We start from the raw sequence: 22,214 nt of genomic DNA, 5'->3' as shown, positions 1-22,214 counted from the left end.
GGGACAGAGAGAGACAGAGCATGAACGGGGGAGGGGCAGAGAGAGAGGGAGACACAGAATCGGAAGCAGGCTCCAGGCTCTGAGCCATCAGCCCAGAGCCCGACGCGGGGCTCGAACTCACGGACCGCGAGATCGTGACCTGGCTGAAGTCGGACGCTTAACCGACTGCACCACCCAGGCGCCCCCAAATCATTGTTTTTAAAATGAGGTAATGATAGTGGCTTTTTGGTGAGCAGGAAGGATGAGTTTTGTAAAATGATTTTGTACTGATTAGAAGAATTATTTAGGGTTTTGAAGCATTGAATAGTCTTAGCCTAAACCAGACATTTGACTTTAGAAATGAAAAAGAATGAAGAATAATATCTAGGTGGGTGGAAATTTCCATTTTGGGGGGATTGGTAAAATAAAGCCTTGAATTTTAGGGGAGTTATGAAAGCATATTTAAATAATCACAGATATAAGCAACTGTATTTAGTATTCGCAGGCAGTCACTTGAGGCTGTGTGGCGATATTTGCTCAGATAATGTTTGATGTGAGTAGAACAGTCCAGAAGAGAAAAATGGAGATAGTTTATTCTTTTCTTGTTTAAGTATTCCCTTGGTGTATTTTTCTTTATTGTAATGAATTGATATTGCCAATTTGCATTCCCAATTACATTGCAGATTCATTTTCTTCTTCATTGTAGTCTTAAGCTATCATTTTACTTATTTGTAAAAGGTTCCTTTCTATGCTTTGTAACTTTGCAGTTTCTGTTTGGTTTCTAATGTTTCTAATTTCAAGCCCTTTTGCATTATCTTACTCTGCTTATGCATTTATAATGATTTGGTTTCCAATTACTTTCTGATTCATAGACACATAAAATGTCAGTTCAGAGTCAATCACCTGGTATAACCTTTGTCATCTCCACCAATCTCTGGTCAATAGAAAGTTATATGCCTTCTCTAGGATGTTTCAGACGGTATTCAAGTGATAAGATTATGTTAATAGGTAAGCAAGTTAAAAATTTATAAGTAAGACTTTATGACACACTATAATGCTTCATTAATAATTATTCAGTATATTATGTCTGCTATTTTACCTGTTATCTAATTGTCTTCTAATTTGATCTGGTGGAAAATAAGATTGTAATTCTGTAAAACAATGTATCCTAGTTTAGGATAATTCACCACACATTTCACTTTAAAGGTTCTTCAGGGTTTTGCAGTTAAACTTTTATATTTTATTTAAACAATTTTTTTTTACATTTTAAAAGTAAGATAGCTTTTTAAGAAATTTCTTAGAAGTGTTTTAGAAACAACTTGGGTAATTTAAATTGAACTGTGTTTCTGCATAAGGATTGACAGGAAGTGGTTAATTACATCATTGCATTTAATGTTTTTACTAATAAATTAAAATTAAGGTATTGTTTAGGCATTTTGGCCTAGGCTTATATTATCACTGAGTCCCCAGTATCCTTAAAGCTAGCTAGGTTTCTAGCATTAGTAGGCAATCAGGAAATACCTGTCTAATGGACACTGACTGAAATCTTATTTTTATTGAGTTGTTATCCTCCAACAAATTATCTAAGAAAAACTTAGGTTAGCACTTCTTATATAAGAGTAGCAGGGCAACTCATAAATAAGTTTTACTTAAAATATAGAAGAGGGAAAAACCAAAGTAGCTTAAAAGTATAGAACATTCGATCTTGGAATATAATACTGGAGACAAGAGAATACCAAAGTGAGCTTTTAAATTATCTGCTTATTTAAGTTATTAAAATAAAACCTGACTATTTTAACTGTGTGTATGGAAAGTCTTTTTGGCTCCTTGGTTAACAATTCCTTCCTTGGAGATTGCATCTGACTTAAATTCTCTCAGACTGCCCATCACCCTTGTTGAATACATCTTCCCTAATGTTTGGTTTGATCTGTTTATTACTCTGGGTTTTCCATTTCTTTGCAATTTTCATCTTAGTGACTTTCTTCTGATTTAGTCACTTTCACTTTGGCAGCTTCTCTCTGGCTACTGTTCCTACGTTGAAGTTTTAAACGCAGACATACTGCTTTCTAACCACAACTTCCATCTCTAAAAGCTTGTGAGACACTTCTTCAAGACATTTCATCAACTTCTCTGTCATCCAGTGAGCTGAGACTGTACCCTCTTCACCTTAGGGGTGCATGGTTCCCTTCACTGGACTTAAGATCTCAGTCTAGGTGGCTCTTTTCTTTTTTCAGAACTTCCTGAATTCTCTATGGAGTTCTTAGTTTCTTAAGGTAGAAGTTGATATCATTGATTTGTGACTTCTTTTCTAATTAGTCATCTAGTGCAATAAATTCCCTTAAGCACACTTTAGTCACATCCCTCAAATCTCAATTACTATATTTTCATCTTCATTCAGTTTGAAATACTTAAGTTTTCCTTTTGATTTCTTTTATTTATTGGTTATTTAGAAGCGTGTTATTAAGATTCCAAAAATTGGGAGGTTTTCCCAGATATCTTTTTCTTATATCTTGTTTAATTCATTGTGATTAGAGCACATACTTTGTATGACTTTGATTTATAAATGTGCTGTATATACTTGGAAAAAAGTGTTTTTTCCTGTTGTTGGGTAGAGTGTTCTATAAATGTCAGTGGTGTCAGGTTGTTTCAGTGTGGCTGTAGTGTTCTGTATTCTTACTGATTTTCTGTCTGATGTTCTTCTATTAAGTGTTGCTGGGTGACTTGGAGAGACCTCAGACCCTGGGACCTTGACCCAGCCAATCACAAAAGAGTCACAGAAGGTTCTTGGTCTTCTAACACAAATGAATTCCAGGACAGACAAGCAGCACAGGGCATGAGTAACACAAGTAAGAAAGTTTATTAAGTGAAAAGTAGAGACGAGAGTCCATGAGCTTGATTGAGAGAGAGTGAGAGAGCAAGCGCGAGGGAGTGGGAGTGAGAGCTCGGGAAAGAACGACCTTGAGAACAAGAGCAGGTGCATGCAGAAGCTGTATGCCCTGACAGTTGGGTTTCTTTTTCTTTTTGACATTTGTTAAGTAGTAGAATACTTATTACTTGGGGTGGGGATTTCGTGCTGTTTCTTCCTTATTGGGTCAGGGATTTTTGGCCTTTGTCAGCCATCTTGAGGCTGGCTGGTTTGCTAAGGCTTCCTGTGGCTTTGTTTTGGAGTGCTTCCAGGATAGGCTTCTGACTTTCCAGATAGCTGGCCTTGATTTCCTTATTGCTGGCCTCCAGGAATCCTGTCAGAACCTCACTAATTGCTTACTCTAAGTCTTTTTTTTTTAATTAAAAAAAATTTTTTTTAAGCTTATTTATTTTTGAGAGAAAGACACAGAGCATGAGTGGGGGAGGAACAGAGAGAGAGAGGGAGACACATAATCCGAAGCAGGCTCCAGGCTCCGACCTGTCAGCACAGAGCCCGATGTAGGGCTCAAACCCACAAACCACGAGCTCATGACCTGGGCCGAAGTTGGATGCTTAACCGACTGAGCCACCCAGGCGCCATGACATAAGTCTTTTCAAAACATCTTCACCTCTACTTTTTTCTGCTTGTTGAATCATTTACGCAGAGAATAGTATTAAATTCTCCATTTATAATTGAGATTTTTGCCTTATTTTTATTAACTGCTCTGTCAGTTAAAAAAATGCATTTTGAGGTGTTTTTTTTTTTGAGGTGCATATACATTTAAGATTGTTATAGGTCCTTTTTATCTTTAGTGATATTTCTTGTTCTTAAGTCTTTGTCCAATATTAATATAGGCTAGCCACTTTTTTTTTCATTAGTGTTAGGATTTAATATCTTTTCTGTCCTTATGCATTTATCTTTCTGTCTCTCCATCCAAACAGCTTTATTGAGGTATAATTGAGCTATAACATCGTGTAAATTTAATCTCTTACTTTTAATTTAATTGAATCTTTATATACAAAATGGGTTTATTCTGGACAGCATATACTTGGTTCTTGATTATTTTTTTCCAGTCTGACAGTCTCTGTCAAATGGGGTGCTTGTACCATTTAAATTTAATTATTACCTTTACCATGGGGTGCTTGTACCATTTAAGATTAACTAATACTGTGGCTTGTTTTGGATCCACCCCCTTACTACTTGGTTTCAGTTTGCCCATGTGTTCTCATTTCCTTTTTTCCCTCTTGCCATCATTTGGATTACTTGATGTTTTGATTTCATTATAGCACCACTTTAGGCTTATTAGGTATAAATCTTGGTTTTATATTTTAGGAGTTGTTCTAAGGTTTATAGTATATCCCTTTAATTGTTCACTGTTGACCTTTAAATAATATTATATCACTTTATAGTTAGGGTAAGACCCATACAACAATATCATTCTATTTCCTATCATATATTTTGCTTCTAAATATGTTATAAACCACACAATATTTTAATATTTTTGCTTTAGTTATCTTTTAATGAAGTGAAGAACAAATATTTTATATTTATTCTAGTTTTCAAACATTTCTTTTTCTTTTTTTCCTTTTTTTTTTCACCAGTCATCTTTTATTTGGTGTTAATTCTTAATTAGGATGTGATTCATCCTAATTAAAGGATTCAAAGGTGCCAGGCAAAGGTCATAGTCAGGAATGCGAATGTGCCTTCATACCGGGCCCTCTTCGGTGGTGCTTGCATAGCGGCTCATGTGTGTGTTCCGTGTAATGACATAGTTGAAAAGCACATAAGCTGCCAGCACATAGAAATGCCAGTGATGCTTCCTTTCTTCACATTGACATACTTGTTGTAATACTGGTAATAACCTCTCTGCAATGCTCTGGCAATGCCCTTATGGTGAAATCCCACATCAGTATCCAGCTTGACTGTTCTCCTCGTTTGACGTCCATGAGCTGCTTCTTCATTGGTATGGAGAATGCCATCTTAGAGTCCTGGGTGTCTGTTATATCTAGTTGTCAGCCATTTCTGACAGCTCTTCCTATTTTTTGTTTAGATACAGGTTTTATTGTTGTTGTTTAGATCTTATTTCTTCTGCCAGGAAACTTTCTTTTAAAATCTTTTGTGTTTTGGCCTGGTGGAAATTCATCTTATCAAATTTTGTCTGTCTGAAAAATTTTTTTATTGTGCTTTCATTTTTTAAAGATTTTCATTTGCTAAAGAGTTTTGGGTTTACAGTTTTTCTGTTAGTACTTTTTTTTTTTTTTCCCCCCAACGTTTTATTTATTTTTGGGACAGAGAGAGACAGAGCATGAACAGGGGAGAGGTAGAGAGAGGGAGACACAGAATCGGAAACAGGCTCCAGGCTCTGAGCCATTAGCCCAGAGCCCGACGCGGGGCTCGAACTCACGGACCGCGAGATCGTGACCTGGCTGAAGTCGGACGCTTAACCGACTGCGCCACCCAGGCGCCCCTCTGTTAGTACTTTTAAACTGGTGTTCTATTATCATCTGGCTTATATAATTCATGACAAAGAGTCTACTGTCATTCCTATTTTTGTACCTTTGCATGTAAGGTTTTTTTCCTTCTTGCTGGAGTTTGTACATACTTTCTTCTTACATCCTTCTTGTTCTCTAGGCTTCCACTGGGGTGTGTGTTTTGTGTGCATGCTCATATGTGTGTTTAATTTTGCCATAATCTGAGGCATTTTTTCCTCCTAGTTGTTTTGTGTTTCCTTACCACTTTTCTTTTTTTAAATCACATTCCAGTTGTACAGATGTTCTGTCTTTTTAATCTCTCAGGTCTTTGATTCTCAGTTGTTCCCCCCACCGCTGCCACCTTTTTTGTATTTCAATTGGAAGAAGTGCTACACTTTTCTTCTTCAAGATTGTTTTTTCTTTAGTGATTCTTTCCTTTGTTGTGCTCAGTCTGTCGATAATGCCATTGATTAGCGTTCTTTTTTTCTCTGATACTGTTTTTTATATCTTTCATTTCCATTTGTCTCATTTTTATAGTTTTCATCTCTTTGTGTTGTAATTCCACATTTGTCCATACATATTTTCCACCTTTTCGTTTAAAATACTAAGGTTTGGGGCACCTGGGTGGCTCAGCCAGTTAAGGGTCTGAGTTCGCTCAGGTCATGATCTCACGGCTTGTGGGTTTGAGTCCCGTGTTGGGCTCTGTGCTGACAGGTTGGATCCTGGAGCCTGCTTCGGATTCTGTGTCTCCCTCTCTCTCTGCCCCTCCCCCACTCACACTCTGTGTGTGTGTGTGTGTGTGTGTGTGTGTGTGTGTGCACGCGCGTGTGTGTGTGTCTCAAAAATAAATATAAATTAAAAAAATATTAAGGTTATTTTGTTTATTAATTTTATTTTTTAATTATGTATTTATTTTTAAAATTTACATCCAAGTTAGTTAGCATATAGTGCAACAATGATTTCAGAAGTATATTGCTTAATGCCCCTTACCCATTTAGCCCACCCCCCCTCCCACAACCCCTCCATCAACCCTTTGTTTGTTCTCCATATTTAAGAGTCTGTTATGTTTTGTCCCCCTCCTTGTTTTTATATTATTTTTACTTCCCTTCCCTTAGTTCATCTGTTTTGTATCTTAAAGTCATCATATGAGTGAAGTCATATGATATTTGTCTTTCTCTGACTAATTTCATCCATGTAGTTGTAAATGGCAAGATTTCATTCTTTTTGATTGCTGAGTAATAAATACTCCATTGTCTGTGTGTGTGTGTGTGTGTGTGTGTATGTGTATTTGTGTATATATATACACATACACACACACACACACATATATACATACACACACACACACACATCTTCTTTATCCATTCATCTGTCAATAGACATTTCGGCTATTAAGGTTATTTTAAAGTCTTTGATAATTCTAAAACATGAGACATCTCTGAGTCTTATTCTGTTGGCTGTCTTGTCTACTGAATGTAGATCATTTTTTTTTCTTGCTTTGTGTATGTGTGATATATTTTTTATTGGTTGATATATATATCAACCAATATATTTATTGGTTGATATATATATATATTGGTTGATATATATATATGTATATATATATATATATAGGTTGATATATATATATACATATATATTGGTTGATATATATATATATATATATATATATACACACACACATATATATATATATTTTCCTGTTTGAACAGTAGAGACTGAGGTAAATGTATTTGTGCTTAGTAATGGGTATATCTCTTTTTTCAGTTTGTTACTAGGTCTCATTTGAAGGGGGGGTGGTTAGTGGTTGAATCAATCTGTTCTCTATTTCAGGTGGGTTTGTGTTGCTATATAGGTATCTTTGATGCTCCAAAGACCCCCACATTCCTTCAGCACATGACTGCTGTTAATGAGCTTATTGAGAGTGTGGAGCATAAAAGAGTTTCTGCCAGGGGTGCCTGGGTGGCGCAGTCGGTTAAGCGTCCGACTTCAGCCAGGTCACGATCTCGAGGTCCGTGAGTTCGAGCCCCGCATCGGGCTCTGGGCTGATGGCTCGGAGCCTGGAGCCTGTTTCCGATTCTGTGTCTCCCTCTCTCTCTGCCCCTCCCCCATTCATGCTCTGTCTCTCTCTCTCTGTCCCAAAAATAAATAAACGTTGAAAAAAAAAAATTTAAAAAAAAAAAAAAAAAAAAAAAAAAGAGTTTCTGCCAAAAGTGGAATCAATACAAAATTGAATTCTCCCAAAGGTGAATCAGTTTATATCTCATCTCCCCTTGGAAGAGCTTGGGATTCAGTTCATTCTTTTGCCTAGAGACCTCAGCTCTCTATAGCCTTAACCAAAGTTAAGAATTTATAGATTATCTGCTTTTTATTATTCTCAGATTAGAAGCATCATTCTCTTGACACTTGTTATAGTAAGTGAAAGTGGAACTTTCCCTTAAACCACACTTTTAAAGATAACTTTAATTAATTAATTAGTTTTTGAGAGAGAGAGAGAGAAAGAGAGAGAGAGAAAGAAAGAAGACACACGCATGCAGGGTAGGGGCAGAGAGAAAGAGGGACAGAGGATCCAAAGCAGATTGGAAGCAGATCCAAAGTGGGCTCTATACTGACAGCAGAGAGCCCGATGCAGGGCTCGAGCTCACAAACCCCCAGATCATGACCTGAGCCAAAGTTGGATGCTTAACCCAGGTGCCCTAAGATAACTTTAAAGGAGCTAAACACTTTAAGATTATGAATATAGACCTATAGAATGAATGAAGGTAGAAAAAATTTACTAATGTTATTCAGTTGGTACTTTTAACTTGGGATAGTATCTGTTGTGACAGTTGCATGTGTAATTTGAAGTATGCTATAACTTAGAGATGGGAGTGAAAATAATGGAAATATGTTAAATGACTTAAATATTGGCTGTAATCATGAAGGCAGTGATATATAGAAGATGCCCATAACAAGTTAGGATAAATTTTCTTTCAAGAATTGTGAATGGGCAAAAAGAGTATTTTTAATTTAACATATTTTATGTATATAATTTCAAATATTAACAAGTAAATCCATTAATGATAAGTTATATAACAAAATTTTTAGATTTCATGTCTATTCCTAAGGAAGTCTTTTTTTCAAGCATTTAACCTCCCTTTGTATGTACCTTTTTCATACAGTACATGGTGCAATACATGTAAAGTCTGTTGGGTTTTTTTAATGTTTATTTTTGAGAGAGAGAGAGACAGAGCATGAGTGGGGGAGGGACACACACACACACACACACACACACACACACACACACACAGAATCCAAACCAGGCTTCAGTCTCTCAAACTCATGAACTGTGAGATCATGACCCGAGTGGAAGTCAGATACTTAACCGACTGAGCCACTCAGACCCCCTCAGATGTTGCAAATATCTTTGGAACATTTATTTCAGAGGCAAAGAAGTCTGTCTTTGGTTATTTTCTTATTTTTAATTGCAGTCTATTCTGAGTGATTTTACTTTTTTAGCTGTTTGACTTGAAGCTGCTAGTTACCTAATCTCCAATAGCCTCAGTTTCCTTTTGAGGCAAGTTAAGTAATAATACAAAGCTCAGAAATACATATCTTGTGAGGAATTATGTAATTTGAATGATATATGTTAAGAACCAAGCACAACAACACTTTATTATTGGTCTTTAATACATGATAGGTGCTACTGTAAATGTTGATGTGTTAAGTATACAAAATTAAATACAGAAAGTCTGTAGTGATCAACAAGGAGTAAAACAAGAGTAAAAACAAGGAGTGTTTCTTGTTTTGACCAAAGAGGTTTCTGATTCACAAAAAGTTAGAGTAAAATAAAAAAATGAAGTTACTTTCATTTCTCAACAGGTAGCATCATATTATTTGGAGTCTTGCCACCTCTATGTTACTTTTACATACTTTATATACAGGAAAGATCCATTATATGAATTTGAGATTTAAAAAAAAATTTTTTTTAATGTTCATTTACTCTGAGAGACAGAGAGAGACAGAGTACAAGTGGGGGAGGGGCAGAGAGGGAGACACGGAGATTTTTGATTTAAGAATGGAAAAGCTATGTTTACTTGCTGTAAATGATGTTTCTACATTAAAGGAGGACAAATTCTTTTAACCTTTGAAAAGATTGTGTGTGGGGGGGCACCTGAGTGGCTCAGTTGGTTGAGTGTCTGACTCTTGGTTTTGGTTCAGGTCATGATCTCATGGTTCGTGAGTTCAAGCCCCGCGTCAGGCTCTGCACTGACAGTGCAGATCCTGCCTGGGATTCTTTCTCTCTTCCTCTCTCTCTGCCCCTCCCCTGCTCATTCTTTCTCTCTCAAATAAAACTTAAAAAAAATGTTTTTTAGAGGTACCTGGCTGGCTTAGTTGGTAGAACATGGACTCTTGATATCATGGTCATGGGTTTGAGACCCTCCTTAACTTAAAATTAAAAAAAAAAAAAGCCAAGAATTTTTTTTCTTTCTTTTTTTTTTTTTTAAACATGATTGTGGCATTTGGTTTTCATTGTGTTATTCCTTGGCAGAATTTGGGCTATGAATGTCTATGAATGTAGGAGGTTACCTTTTCTTACATAATTGGATGCAGGAAATATTAAGGTTATACTTTTCTCCCCTGCTTGAAATTTTATCCATCATAGCTCATGGATTTTTAAAAATGGATGAAATAGAACATGAAGGTATTAATATATATACTTCTCAATATGAGTACAAGTTCCAAAAAATTTTTCCTCTAGGGTAAATATATCACATACATGAAATAAAGGCTTTAACATTGCTTTCCAAATTCCCAGCAAGAATGTAAGCTATTTTGACTCTTTGATGCTTAGAGTTTATTTTTTTTCTCTTAAAAGGAATTTATAAGAAATAGGTATTTTTAATCCACATGGAATTTTTACTTTGGCAAATTTCTTCCTCAGTTGGCTAGGTCATTTAAACCTATTAGTGCATTGGAGACAAATGTATGAATGCCAGAACTATCCTGAAATTTCTGCCCATTTGGCCAGACCCTTGATAATATGGCTCTAAGATTCCCAACTTGCCAGCTCCCCACTTAAGAATTCTGTGTTGTGATAAGAGGAAGAGAAGAAACAAAAGAAATAAAGAAAATTTCAAGAGCATTACAGTTTTTTTTAAAGAAAAATTGTCTTAAGATATACATAAAATTTACCTTTTTAACCATCATTAAACAATGGTTCAGCAGCACTAAGGACATTCACATTGTTGTACAGCCATCACCATTATCCATCTTCAGATTTTTTTCATCTTTCTGCATGGAACTTTGTACCTGTTTGTACCTGTTTGTACCTGTTAAATGCTAACTCCTTATCCTCCCGCCCCCCCCAGCTCCCTAATTTCTGTCCCTATGAATTTGACTAAGGAGCATTATAGTTTTAAATGAATTTAGATGTTGGAAGCCAAATTGGTCTTAAACTAGTTAGATACTAGGATTACTCTTATTTTTCTTGGCTGAACTGCCCTCAGTTTAGAGAAGTTACAGATTCTGAAGAATGAAATGGCAGAGAAGATGAAGACACACTTGGGGAAGAGACTCAGATTTTGTTGCATGTGAAATAAACTTGAAATTTTGGTTGTTGCTTTTGGAATACAAATTTCCCTGTAGATAGTGGTTTCCAGAGGATATGATTGTGGTTAAAGAGATGTATCACCCACAGCATATCTAAAATTTTGGATACAGTGTATTTGAATTCCAGACCTATCCTGACTGCACTCTAAGTTCGTCAGACTATGGCTCTGTGAAAGTGCATCTGTTCTCTGAAATACAGAAATCAATGTTTTGGGCTTCCATCAGTGATGATACACATCTTCTTTTCTTCAATGTAATAAAAAGCATTTAAAAAGTAAAAAGCATTTAAACAGAAAACAAGCATTTAATAATAAATAATAAAAAGCATTTAAAAGGTAAACAGAAGCATTTAAAACTACATGCTCAGAAATTATTGGATAGCTTTGGGCCTATACCTACTCTTTAGTAGATAAGGACACTGAAAAAACTGTCATTTGTGTTTTATACTGTGTATCCCTTGTAATGCATTTCTCTGCTTGAAAAAATATATTAAAAAAGACAACAAAAAGGACAAAAGAAAAAAATTAAAAATCCTCTGCTTATGCATGTGAGGAAGACACAAATACTATATTTTTGGACTGCAATCCCATGTCTGAGCTCACTAATGGTTACAGATTCTCAGGGGATGTGTCTCCTGCCCCCAGCCTCTATCTATCCCCTCACAAGTTTCTCTGCTGTTTCCTTTTTTTGTGTATGTTTGATACTTTATTCCCTGTATTTATTACTTCTCAATTTTTTATTTCACTTTGCTTTTGGCTTCTGTGTTCCTTCCTTTTGTGCTGACTCAAATATATATTTTTAAAAATATTTTCTCTGTTATTTTGACTATTTAAGATATTTAGCCTGATATGAATGACAATCTTCGTACATTAAGAATATCTTGCAAACGTTAACTAACTTAGGTCTCTCTGGATCACCTATCCCCCCCTTTTTGTATTTCAGTTCCTTTTTTTTTTTAAGTTTGTTTGTTTGTTTGTTTATTTAGAGAGTTTGGGGGAGGGAATGAGCTAGGGAGGGTAAGAGAGAGAGGAGAGAGAGAATCCCAAGCAGGCTCCACACTCAGCATGGAATCCAATGTGGGACTCAATCTCATGACTGTGAGATCATGACCTGAGCCAAAATCAAGAGTCAGATGTTTAATCTACTGAGCCCTTTCCTTGTATTTCAGTTCTTAAAGCATATATATTGTTTTTATAAAGCTTAAAAAAAACCAAAATACTCTTTAAGTGATTATTTTTAAAAATATGTGTATTTATTTTATAGCTACTTGAAGGAAATTTTGCCAAAGAAGTCAGCCATGAAATGGATGGACTTATCTTTCAGCCTATTGGAGTAAGTTCATTTGTGTGTGTATAGCAATGTGTGTGTGTTTGTGCGTGTGCATGTGCGTGAGCACTTGTAGTATGTAGTATGTATGTAAATATGTGTCTATACCTGCTTGTATATATAAAGGACATTTTCCTGAGGTATATTTACTTAGGATTGATAACTGCTTTTCCTTAAAACAAGTTATTATAAAATATTTCTACTAAATATATGTAATGGTCAAATGAACAATTGTTTGCTCTTTACTCAGCTTAAGAAGTAAATATTATTGATCCTTATTTTTTAAGGAAGTTAGTTCTTGCAAAATGAATGTTAATTATTTCTGTACTAGAAATCTACCAGTGATATTACATAAACGCTTATTTCTTTCTGTAGCCCAATCTACCTTTAAATATTAATATTTCTAAATTTGTCATGGATGGGTGAGTAAAATTCAAATAATTTTTTAATACTTAAAATACAATTCTTTGAATATTATATGTCAAATTTCTGAAACTCACTGAAGAACTTTGAATAATCAAGTTGTATTTTGGAATAAGCTACCTTTTACTCTATAGTATGGTTTCTCAACTTTAGCACCAGTGACCTTTTTTTGCCAGATAATTCTTTTCTGTGCAGGAGTGTCCTGTGTGTTGTAGGGTGTTTAGCAGGATCCTTGGTCTGTATTTACTAGTGCCAGGATTACTTCTTCCCCTAATCCATCTCTTCAGTTTGTGACAACCAAAAATATATGCAATCACTGCCTACTTTCCCCCAGAGAGCAAAATTACCCTCCTATGACAACTTGTGCTCTCTCTAGGGCACTCTTTCTCAAAATGTAGCCTGTGGACAAGGAATATTAGCCTGACCCAGAAAGTTGTTATAAAAGCAGCTCACCTTGGACCTACTGATCAGAAACCCTGGGATGGAGCCTAGCAATTTGTGCTTTAATAAGCTTTCCATGTGACTCTAACTCACGTTCATGTTTGGTAGAGTTGTATTTCATGTGCTGTATACCTCATCACGTGCTGCAGTTTGTCTCATAAGCTCCATTGGTCCGTCAGTAACTCTGTCCTTAGAAATTAGGGCACGGGCGTAGCTGAGAAGTTGTATTGAGAGACCTCAACCTGGATGCCTGTGGAAAAGGGAAAGAAACTAATATTTTTGAAAACTGTGTGTTAAACACTATATTATATATAAGTTACATAAATACTAGAACTTTAATATGTAGGCTTAAATATAATGTAGATATGTGATTGTCTTCTGTCTTCCTTCCAGTCCCCTTTGCCAAACAGGTGGAGGGAAACTCTTCTGTGGTTGAGGGAAGAGGTGATGAAGGAAAGTTAGAGGCTGGGGATAGAAATTGTAGAAAATGCTATCTTAGGAAGATGGAAGTTACTAGATCTTTGAGTTTTAGTATTTTCCAGGCTTAATCTCCCTAGATTGAAATAAAGTCTAAAGATAACAGTAATTACAGTAAATTTTACTGTGTTAAACTCATCGGTTCATACTCACGTGTATGTGAGATTTTGGTAAATGTAAGAGAAATGATCTGACATGGAAGTCAGTCTCTGGGATGTCTAGGAAAGTCAGCCAATGTATTAGTCTGTTTCCATCCTAGTAACCACACTTGTCATTATAATGACTTTGTAATTGATATCTGGTAAGGCAAGTCTCTCTTTGCCAGGATTTTCTTAAATATGTGAGGACATTTGGTTTAACATATAAATTTCAGAAATAGTTTCTCTGGTTACCCAGAAATTCTTGTTCAGTTGGAATTAGGAGTTCAGTTGGAATTGCTTTGAATTTAGTTTGGAGAAAATTGATGTTTTTACAGTGTTAAATCATCTCAATGAATAAGGTTTAGCTGTTTTCGGGTCTTTTTCTGTTCTCTAATTGAGTTTGAGTTTTTAATTGTTGTCTAATTTCTATATATTTATTTTCCATTTTCACAGTAAATGGTGTCTTTGTTGGTACTTCTGATGTACTGCCACATTGATTGATTTATTTTGTTGATTCAAGAATCTTGCTGAATAGTCTTAGTTCTAATAATTGTCTAATTTTACCAATTGGCCAGGACCTCTAGTACTGGCTGAAACATACACTTTATTGGGGGGAGGAGGGGGAGACATTCATACCTTATTCTCAACTTTAAAGGGAATGTGGCTAAATTTTCTCTCTTAAGTATGTTTTTGGTAGATTTCCGTTAGATAACTTTTATCATGCCAAGAAATTTTTGTTTCTGTTCATACAAAGTTTTTTTTCCCCCCCAATCATAAATAGATTTTGGGAGTTAACAAATGCTTTCTTGGTATCTCTTGATTGAGATTGCCATGTCGTTTTCCTTTTTATAACATTAGTGTAGTACGTTACAATGATTTTCTCATGTTGACCTGTCCTTACATTCTGACATAAATGCTGCTCAATCATGATATATGTAATTTAGATCTGGGTGTAATAGCTTTTTGAGGATTTATGCCTCCTTATTACTTACAGTTTTTTCCTTTTTTTTTTGTACATTCAAAATATAGAAGGTAATATTATGGAAAAATATTATAAGTTTCAAGTAATACATAATAATACATGCCCATGATTTTAAAAGTAAAATATCTTGGCTTGTACTGAAAAATAGCGCTGTCTCTTCTACTTTCCCCACACTCAAAGTACCACTCCTTGGAGGGGATTATTTTCTGTTGTTTTAGCTGTGTTTTTTTTCTTTTCCCTCCCTATTTCTACAAAATCTGTTTATGCTGCTCTTCCTTGGTTTTCTGTTTTATACATGATCTGCCTACTCTCTGCTGTTGAAGAACAGGATTGAGCTCTTTCACTCCTCCAACATCACCCCTTCTCCTTCTGTCATCCCATTATAATTATATCACATTTTGGGTCAAATGAATATTCAGTATTTGTATTTCTGTTGTAACATAAATATTGTTCACATCTGAGTCAAGTTGTATAATATTTTATTTTCATAGAAAACTTTTTTTGCCTAGAGTTAGGAAGTGCCTTGTATTTTCATTTGTTATGATTATCACTGCTTCTTTCCTTAAATTCTTTAAAAGAACTTTTTGTTAAGTTTTATTTATTTATTTTGAGAAAGAGAGAGAGAGAGGGAGAGAGAGAGAATCCCAAGCAGGCTCCGTGCTGTCAGAGTGAAACCTGACTGGGGCTCAATCTCACAAAGTGTGAGATCATGACCTGAGCCAAAATCAGAGTTAGATGCTTAACTGACTGAGCCACCCAGGTGCCCCTGAAGAGACTTTTTTCCATTAGATATTCCTTTCCTGCTTTGTTGAAGATTAGTTGACCATATAGTTGTGTGTCCATTTCTGGGTTTTCTATTTTGTTCCACTGATCTATGTGTCTGTTTTTATGGCAGTACCATACTATCTTAATCCCTATAGTTTAGTAATATGACTTGCAGTCTGGAGTTGTGATACCTCCAGCTTTACTTTTCTTTTTCAAGAATGCTTTGGTTATTTGGGGTCTTTTGTAGTTCCATACAAATTTTTGGATCGTTTGTTCTACCTCTGTAAATAGTGTTGGTGCTATTTTGATAGGGATTGAATTAAATGTGTAGCTTGCTAGGGCATCTGGGTGACTCAGCTGGTTGAGCATCTGACTTTGGCTCAGGTTGTGATCTCGCAGGACATGGGTTCGTGCCCCGCATCAGGCTTGCTGCTTTCAGCACTGAGCCTGCTTTGGATCCTCTGCCCTCCCCCACCTTTCTGCCCCTGCCCCACTTGTGTGCTCTCTCTCTCTCTTAAAAATAACATTTTAAAAAATGTGTAGATTGCTTTGGGTATAGGCATTTTAACAGTATTTGTTCTTCCAACCCTTGAGCATAGAATGTTTTTCCATTTTTTGTGTATGTCTTCTTCAGTGTCTTTTATAAGTGTTGTATAGTTTTCAGAGTACAGATCTTCTACCTCTTTGGCTGGGTTTATTCCTATGTTATGGGTTTTGGTGCAGTTGTAAATCAATGTGATATGCCACGTCAGTAAAAGAAAGGATAAGAACTATGTGATCCTCTAAACAGATTCAGAAAAAGCATTTGACAAAATACAACGTCCATTCACGATATAGACTCTCAACAAAGTTGGGACAGAGAGAACATTCCTCAAAATAATAAAGACCATATGAAAAGCTCACAGCAAATAACATCCTCAGTGGGGAAAACCTGAGAGCTTTTCCTCTGAGGTCAGGAACAGGGCAGAGACTGGAAGTCCTAGTCTCAGCAGTCAGACCAAAAAGAAATACAGGCAGACTATTTAAAAATTTATAGCTATTTTATTTTTCTTGTTATACATGCATATGTATAATCTATTTTATGCTGTGTCTTTTTTTCTTTTATGGAAGTCTTCAGTGACTTAAAGTCTCAGTTGTTTCCTTGCAGAGTCCCAAATGCAAACACCTATTTATTCTTCATGAAACAATAATGTTAGATTTGCTACTTGAATATTCTTCTCAGAGACTTCTCAGTGGGTTAGAATTGGTCTCTGATTAAGATAAGCCACTTAATATCTCTTTGGTTCTCCAGTTCTTCATCTGTAAAATGTACAGGCTATAATTAATAACTTAGCTCTGAAATTCTGAAATGATCTTATGATGATCAATGTATGTCAATATAAATCAACACTTAAGAATTCCTTCTTCCTGCCAACATCTGGGAAAATGTTTTGGGTAAAGAATTCTTAATAAGAGAGAGAATAAACTCTTATTTTATTTTCCTAAAAACAATACATCTCTTAAATGGAAATTTAGACTGTTGCAATAGATAGAGTTTTTGTGAAGTTTATCATTGTCACCATTATATGACTTTATTTCTATTGTTTTTTTTTCCTGCCATCATTTCAATAGAATTCTCACTTTTGCATGCTAAATTATACATAGTATATGGAATGGCTTTGCAAGGATCACATTTTGTTCATCAGTGGACGTTATCAGTTTCTTATTATTTTAGCCTAACAGATCCTTAGGTTAGTATATATCTACAAAAGACTTATAACAATATTTTGTTATAAAAAATATTTCACAACTACTTATTTTGATAAAAGTTTACTTGATAATATAGCACTATACTGTACTAGTCTTTGGTTAATCCTTTTCATTTTCCATGAAAGTTTAATGATTTTAGTCCGTGTTTCATTTGTAATTGTATTTTCTCATGATCATTTTCCATCTAGTTTTATTTCTCAAAAGTACAACACTTTGTCAATTATGTCTTAATTTTTACCACAAATGCATACCTTTCACAATGTGTATAAGTGTGCCCTTTAGTGAGACTTCACTGTTTATTGATAGATTGTCATGTGGCTATAAGAAGGATGTGGTACTTAACTGATATGTCTGCCAATTCTATTTTTTTTCATTTCTATTGTATTTGTGTTAAATCTTCAAAAGGATATTCTGAGTATAAAATGTATTAACTCTGCCATCCAGAAGAGGCTCCAATTTAGCATAAATGTATCCAGGAGAGCTGTTTTCTTGCTCATATCCAAAATTTCATTGTATCCAACTTTGTAGCATTTATTATTTTTTTATAATTTTACTTTGCAATTTCAATCTGATTTTTCTATTCTTACATACTGTGTTCTTAGTTTGGGCCACCACCACAGGTGGGGTCCTATATATTCCATTTTTAAACTTTTGATTTACCAAAGCTACAGGTAAGAATGTACTTGGTTTCTACATAGAGACTTTTGACTTCTCTACGTCTTTCAAAAAATGAAGGCATAAGTTTTTATTAAGTAGGTGAACTTGAATGACCTTATCAAGCACTGTATTCATGATAATTCTGCTAAAGGAAGCAGAGTTTAAGATCTATTTTCTAATAATTCATGACTCTTATGATTTCTTTTCATTGCTTTCAAAGAAAGAATACTTACATTTTTTCTTTTGCCTAATTCTTCGGTATTGAAACCACTGTGTTTATGTATTGTCATCAAGTTCCTTGTCTTTACCAAGTAAAATGGCCTTTTTGTGATTGCTATTGCATATCCAAAGGAAAGACCTTAATTTTCCTTTTCAGCAGCTCTAAGTTTTCTGTGTAAAGAGGTAAGAGCAGAATTGATTACACACAGTTGTAGTTTCCAGTGGTGGGAGATGTGATTTTAAATCGTCCAGAGATGGAGTATTAAATGACATTGCATCACACAATGAGAAATTCAGTCCCATTCCAGTTTTTATTTACTCTCTGTTTATAAAGTCTATTTATTTCTAGTTTTTAATATCTAAGTCTTGCTAATCTTTCCCTTTTCAATCAAATAAGTGTGGGTCTGGTTTTCCACTATTTAAAGGCAGTATATTGTCAGGGATAACTTAGTATCCCTGATTCATATTCATCATAGCTAATTTTAGGACTACTTATTAGGGGTAAGCAATACCATTTTCTATTTATGGTATAGATACCATTTGGATCAGGGTGGTTGGGAGGCTCAGTCAGGTAAGTGTCTGACTTGGGCCCAGGTCATGATTTCGCAGTTTGTGGGTTCGAGCCCTGCATTGGGCTCTGCGCTGACGACTCGGAGCTTGGAGCCTGCTTTGGACTCTTTGTTTCCCCTCTCTCTCTGTCCCTTCCCTGCTTTCTCTCTCTCTCTCTCTCTCTCAAAAATAAATGAATAAACATTAAAAAAAACTTGGATAAACTTTCCCAATTATCTTTGGGGCCATTTTTCAACCTTCCACAGTTATCTAGCTTGATACAGTATTTCCATCTAATAGCTGTAGACGCTAATACGTAATATAAATTTTTATTCTGCCCTTGTATGATTTGTAAATTACCTTCATTGGGCTGTTTAAAGCAAGTTCTGAATGAGAATTTAGGAACCTTAATCAGACTAAGAACTAATTTTTAATGTAAAATTTGCCAACATTTCTACATTTTTCTTCTGGGGAAATCTAAAACCTTTCGTGAACTCAGCTTTAATAATTAAGTGCAGGCAGGGTAAGTGATGGGCACTTATGGCAAATTAATGTGGTATATAGTCATAGTGATATATATAATATGGTATTTTTTATCATGTTAAAAAACGTAAACTTAAATCTAAATAAAAATTTTTTAAAATTTAAATTCAAGTTAGTTGAATTTACTACTACATATAGTGTAGTATTGGTTTCAGGAGTAGAATTTAGTGATTCATCACTTACAAATAACATAGTGCTCATCCCAACAAGTACCCTCCTTAATGCCCATCACCCATTTAGCCCATCCCCACACCTACCACCCCTCCAGCAACCCTCAGTTTGTTCTCTGTATTTAAGAGTCTTATGGTTTGCCTCCGTCTCTGTTTTTATTTTGTTTTTCCTTCCCTTCTCCTGTGTTCATCTGCTTTGTTTCTTAAATTCCACATGAGTGAAATCATATGTGTAAATCTTTCACCTTTTATTAAAAAATTTTTAATGTTTGTTTCAGAGAGAGAGAGTGCGCGTGCGCACAGGTGTGAGTGAGCACGAGTGGGGGAGGGGCAGACTGAGAAGGGGACAGAGGATCCAAGGTGGGCTCTGGCTGACAACCTGTTGGGAGTTATCCAAATTTTAGAATCTATAGTTCTTTTTTTCTGGAATTCCTTGGCCTCTTTAAAGACCAAGACTTCAGGGTCTTTCTTGGTTGCTTTGCTTGGCTGTTAGCATTCTTGGAAAAGAGAAGATAAAGGGGGCGAGGGCCCAAGGTTCAGTAGGTAAGCTTTGCTGAACTTTCAGTTTGCCTCTTCAGTTATGCTTGAATCTTCTGGACTGAGCCTCTGTCCTTCACTTTTTCCACAGAATAAGGGTATCTATCTCCTGCCTTTTGCCCAGGGTGGAGGAGGGAACTAGAGACTTTAATGTTTCTTATAAAGATTTTCAACCATTCTCCTTATTTTCAGTTCTGTCCCCCTTGGCAGCCTTCTTGGTTATCTGTTTCCTACGTTATTTAATCCATTCTGGGGAACTGTGGCATGTAGCATGAATTGCTTTCATTGGTGTCCTCCTCTGCAAGCACTGAGTATTCAGTTTTCTGGGCTCTGTGCCTTACTAACTTCTCCAGCTCCTTTCTGTCTTTCAAAAATGTATTGACATGTTGTTTTCTGTTGTTGTCTTCTCTCCTGTATTTCCTTTTCTGTTGATAACTCTTTTCTGTAACTCCTACTTTAGTGAGGTTTCAAATCAAAGTGGATATAAATGCACCTGTTTAGTCCACCACATTTATCAGAAAATCTTCAAAACTTCTCACAGTGTGGTGTTGCATCTCTTGGCTCCCTTGACCCAACAATTCAAATAAATTAAGAAAAGAACTGATTGAGTGACCATTCTAGCAATCCAAGTGAGTCTGTATAAAGTGGAGAGGCAGTCCTGGTTGGGGTAGACAGAGCTTGATTTTTAACCTCTGATCCCTTCTCTGATACTACAGAAATATTCCAGAAGCACATGAATGGTGAAAGATGAGAGGATTCTGGTGCATTTACTTGTGAAAAAACTCTTTGGCCTATATTTATTTGGTGCTAGTTACTTAAAACTTAGCAAAAAGTTAATTCTGCTCTATTATATTAATTACAGTGAGTGAATTCAAGTTGAATAAAAGGTAGAAAATGTTACTCCTGCTAAAAAGAAGAAAAAAGAGAAAATATTTGAATCTTGAGAAAATACTGAAAAATAGTGATAAAGATACCATAAAAGTGGTGATTCTGTTGAGGGCAAAGTTCCCAGCACCAGCTTAGAGGAAAGTTTCCTTACCATTTCATTTACTGTTCTGTGTTTCACGTAGTTTATTTTTATAAGAAAAAGGAAAGCAAAATTAATTAATGGTGTGTTCAAAAAAATAGAGCTTAGAGTATTTTTTTGTGATTATAAAGGAATACACCAGTATCTGATATTTACTAAAACACAGAGCAGCCATTAATTATTGTGAAAGCCTCGGGGCGCCTGGGTGGCGCAGTCGGTTAAGCGTCCGACTTCAGTCAGGTCACGATCTCGCGGTCTGTGAGTTCGAGCCCCGCGTCAGGCTCTGGGCTGATGGCTCAGAGCCTGGAGCCTGCTTCCGATTCTGTGTCTCTCTCTCTCTCTGCCCCTCCCCCGTTCATGCTCTCTCTCTCTCTCTCTCTCTCTCTCTCTCTCTCTCTGTCGCAAAAATAAATAAAAGTTGAAAAAAAAATTTAATTATTGTGAAAGCCTCAATTTAAACAAAGTAGATTAAATTGCGTTTATAGAATTACAGAAAATCTGAGATGAAGAGATACTTCCAAGATTAGCCCAATGGTTTCAAAACACTAATTTCCAAAATTGTTGTTTTCTGTGAACTACCTCGGGATCACATGGAGGGATAGGTTACTAGGTAAGCATTGTGTTTACATCACAGCAGCTCCGACTTATTTCTTTTGTATATTGTAGTTTTGGATAAGATTGTATTTTTAAAAGGGCTTTGCCTTAGTAAATATCATTTGAATCATTTGCTTTTTTGATAATCTCTCTTCATTGCAAAATCAAGATTATTTTTCAGCTCATTTTATTTTTCAGCACTGTTTTTGGAAGTACTCTCATGGCTTCTATGACACCACACGTTCCTAATTTCTTCTAGTCATACTATTTCTCCTCCATCTCATTCAAGTTCTTCGTTTTCTACTAATCATTGAAGTTTGGACTTTCTCAAGGCTCAGTGTCCTGGACCTTCATTTTTTTCTCATTCTCTACTCTCTCCCTAGAAATCTCATCTGCACTCATGGCTTTAGTTATTTCCTATAAGCCAGACTTTAATTTCTGTTTACACTCCATGTATATTTATCTAATTGCCTACCTTGATATTGCCTTTTGAATTTTTCAGAAACAAGCAAATATGCAAACTGTAAACACCTTTCCTTTTCCAGCATTTCCTACCCCCACTTACTTAAATGTAGCTTCTTAAGTGAGAAATCTAGATGTCATCTTTGACATCTTCCCCTCTTTCATCCCTCTAATCCACGTCCAAGTCTTGCCAATCTTCCTGCTTT

General features: G+C 35.7%; 1 protein-coding gene across 1 annotated transcript in view; it reads left to right on the top strand.

Moving 5' to 3' along the window:
- Nucleotides 1-22,214, top strand: part of RNGTT (RNA guanylyltransferase and 5'-phosphatase) — a 326,083-nt gene that overhangs the window by 140,554 nt on the left and 163,315 nt on the right. Inside the window, exon 12 of the mRNA XM_043591917.1 lies at nucleotides 12,211-12,279. Coding sequence (XP_043447852.1) covers nucleotides 12,211-12,279 — 69 coding nt within the window. The remainder of the gene's footprint in view (nucleotides 1-12,210; nucleotides 12,280-22,214) is intronic.

This window comes from Prionailurus bengalensis, chromosome B2 (genome assembly GCF_016509475.1).
Source record: "Prionailurus bengalensis isolate Pbe53 chromosome B2, Fcat_Pben_1.1_paternal_pri, whole genome shotgun sequence".
NCBI classification, from domain to species: domain Eukaryota; kingdom Metazoa; phylum Chordata; class Mammalia; order Carnivora; family Felidae; genus Prionailurus; species Prionailurus bengalensis.
Note: the sequence above shows the minus strand (reverse complement) of the source record. Positions and strands in the feature narration are given on the sequence as shown.